Below are 2,437 nucleotides of genomic sequence, written 5' to 3' on the forward strand. Positions count from 1 at the left end.
TGTTTGATGTCTTCTCCATTCAGAGGGGCCCCTGCCTGTCTTTGCCTAGGGCCCCACATTTTCTAACTCTGGCCCTGGCTGACTTAGCAGCAAAATGTATGTTTCTGAACAGAAACAGAAACGGATCCAAACAATATTGCAAATAATCTAAAATGGGCAACAGACTCTTTCCAGTGGGTGGAGATGGTCTGATCTATGTTTGCAGATCTTGCACTGAACTGAGAGAATCTGATGAGGGTCAGAAACATCAAGTCAATCCAGGATTAACCTGCATCCAGCACTAAACATCGTCCCAGCCATCAAATCTGTAGGCCTTAATCTGCTGATAATCTTTGTCCTACCTGCTTCCCTCCATCCTCCCGTTTTTCTGTTTCCAGGCACGCCTCGGGCAAACGCTCGAGCTCCCGCTCCTTACAAGAGAGACTTTGAAGCTAAACTGAGGAATTTCTACAGAAAGCTGGAGACCAAGGGTTATGGGCAGGGACCAGGAAAAGTCAAGTACGTCTGGAAATAAACGCTTCCATCTTATTTATGTTTCCTCATTTTTCACCTTATTTTATTCTCTCAGCAGCGGCCATCTGCTCAGAGAATCATCCCCATAAACTAACCCAGGAGGACATGATGAGAAGGAGCTATAGAAATAAATTGAATTGAATTTTATAAATTTTTTTGATAAAATTTTTAAGATGGCTTTAAAATAATAAAGGTAAAAGAAAGTGAAATTAACTTTAGAAATACCACAGTACCAATTTAATTGATATTTGTTTTGGCACCAAAGCTACTGTGCTAACTGTTAATTTGATTGGCAGGTCTAGAAAAGCACTAAGTAGAAATCCCCCCACCAAGTCCAGTTTTACTTCTAGTTTGTTTGATTTCATGTCTTCAGGCTCATCATCCGCAGAGACCACCTGCTGGAGGACGCCTTCAATCAAATCATGTGCTACTCCCGCAAAGATCTGCAGAGGAGCAAACTCTACGTTAGCTTTGTGGGCGAGGACGGGTGAGAAAGACTCCATCGGTTATAGTCTCAGGATTAGGCTCGGTTTTATTTACGGTTCAATAGCATAGAGGCCCGAGCAGAGAGCCTTGGGGAACACCACCTCATGAACTAAAATAAACTCTTTAAATGTTGCTGGTTTATTTTCTAAGCATTTTGTTTTTAATTAATAATCATATTTAAATGGTTGCGTAACATCGTGGATCCTCTCCGTCTTACGATGAATGTTCTATGATCGTCCTACAGGCTGGACTACAGCGGACCGTCCAGAGAGTTTTTCTTCCTGGTGTCCAGAGAACTTTTTAATCCGTACTACGGCTTATTCGAGTACTCGGCCAACGACACGTATACGGTGCAGATCAGCCCCATGTCCGCCTTCGTGGACAACCACCACGAATGGTGAGTTCCTCTTATCGGTTCTGTGCCGATCATAACGCCGAGCACGGCGCTGCATATGGTCCAGAATCCATCAGGAACAGGGAATGGATGGATGGAAAAGGTTTGGATCCTCAGACCAACAAAACATTTCAGACTCTTTGAGAGGAAATGTCTGATATTAGCCGTTAGTTTTCTACGTTCCGGAGTCAGAATCAGCATTAATTAAAATCATCCCGTGTTTTGGATCCAGGTTCCGGTTCAGCGGGCGGATTCTGGGGCTGGCGCTGGTCCATCAGTACCTGCTGGACGCATTCTTCACTCGTCCATTTTACAAGGGTCTGCTCCGTATGTAAGTGTTTCCTTCATCCAGCAGCGTTTCTCTTCCCTAATGAGGAAAATAAACTTTATTCCAACCCTGCTGGAGGAAAACGCCTCATTTTCCTCAGATTGATCATTTTTATGGGTAAAATGTTTATATTTCCTGTGCGAATGTTCGTAATGTCCAAAAGGTTCCTCTTTAGCGTCAGCCGGTCTTTTAGGAACTGAAAGGTTCTGTTTCTGGTTCTGGTCCTGCAGTCCATGTGACCTTAGTGACCTGGAGTTCCTTGATGAGGAGTTCCACCAGAGCCTGCAGTGGATGAAGGACAACGACATCGAGGACATGCTGGACCTCACCTTCACCGTCAACGAGGAGGTGTTTGGGCAGGTGGGTGTCCGCCTTCTAAAAAAGGAAAGTGCCGTCACTCAGAAGGTTCCATCCAGCATCGGTTGTCCTGCAGATCACAGAGAGGGAGCTGAAGCCGGGCGGGGCCGGCATCCCCGTGTCTGAGAAGAACAAGAAGGAGTACATCGAGCGAATGGTGAAGTGGCGTATCGAGCGAGGAGTCGCCCAGCAGACGGAGAGCCTGGTCCGAGGATTTTATGAGGTACGTCAGCGTCCCCGGGTTCTGGTTTCCCTGACCTCTATCGTCGCTCTGCTTCATGCTGCGTACTGCTTATATCTGAGCGACGGAAACAGCAACTTTTAAACAGAGCATGCACAAGGAGAAATGGGCTTGTGCA

The 2,437-nt window shown here is 46.0% G+C and overlaps 1 protein-coding gene across 1 annotated transcript in view; it reads left to right on the top strand.

Annotated features, from left to right (window-relative positions):
* The window catches only part of LOC107099046 (E3 ubiquitin-protein ligase HECW2-like), a 33,317-nt gene that overhangs the window by 26,377 nt on the left and 4,503 nt on the right, over positions 1–2,437 (top strand). Inside the window, 6 exon segments of the mRNA XM_015396981.1 lie at positions 312–498; positions 887–1,000; positions 1,244–1,396; positions 1,626–1,724; positions 1,952–2,081; positions 2,155–2,301. Coding sequence (XP_015252467.1) covers positions 312–498; positions 887–1,000; positions 1,244–1,396; positions 1,626–1,724; positions 1,952–2,081; positions 2,155–2,301 — 830 coding nt within the window.

The sequence above is a fragment of the Cyprinodon variegatus genome, unplaced genomic scaffold (assembly GCF_000732505.1).
Source record: "Cyprinodon variegatus isolate N-32 unplaced genomic scaffold, C_variegatus-1.0 Scaffold834, whole genome shotgun sequence".
NCBI lineage: Eukaryota > Metazoa > Chordata > Actinopteri > Cyprinodontiformes > Cyprinodontidae > Cyprinodon > Cyprinodon variegatus.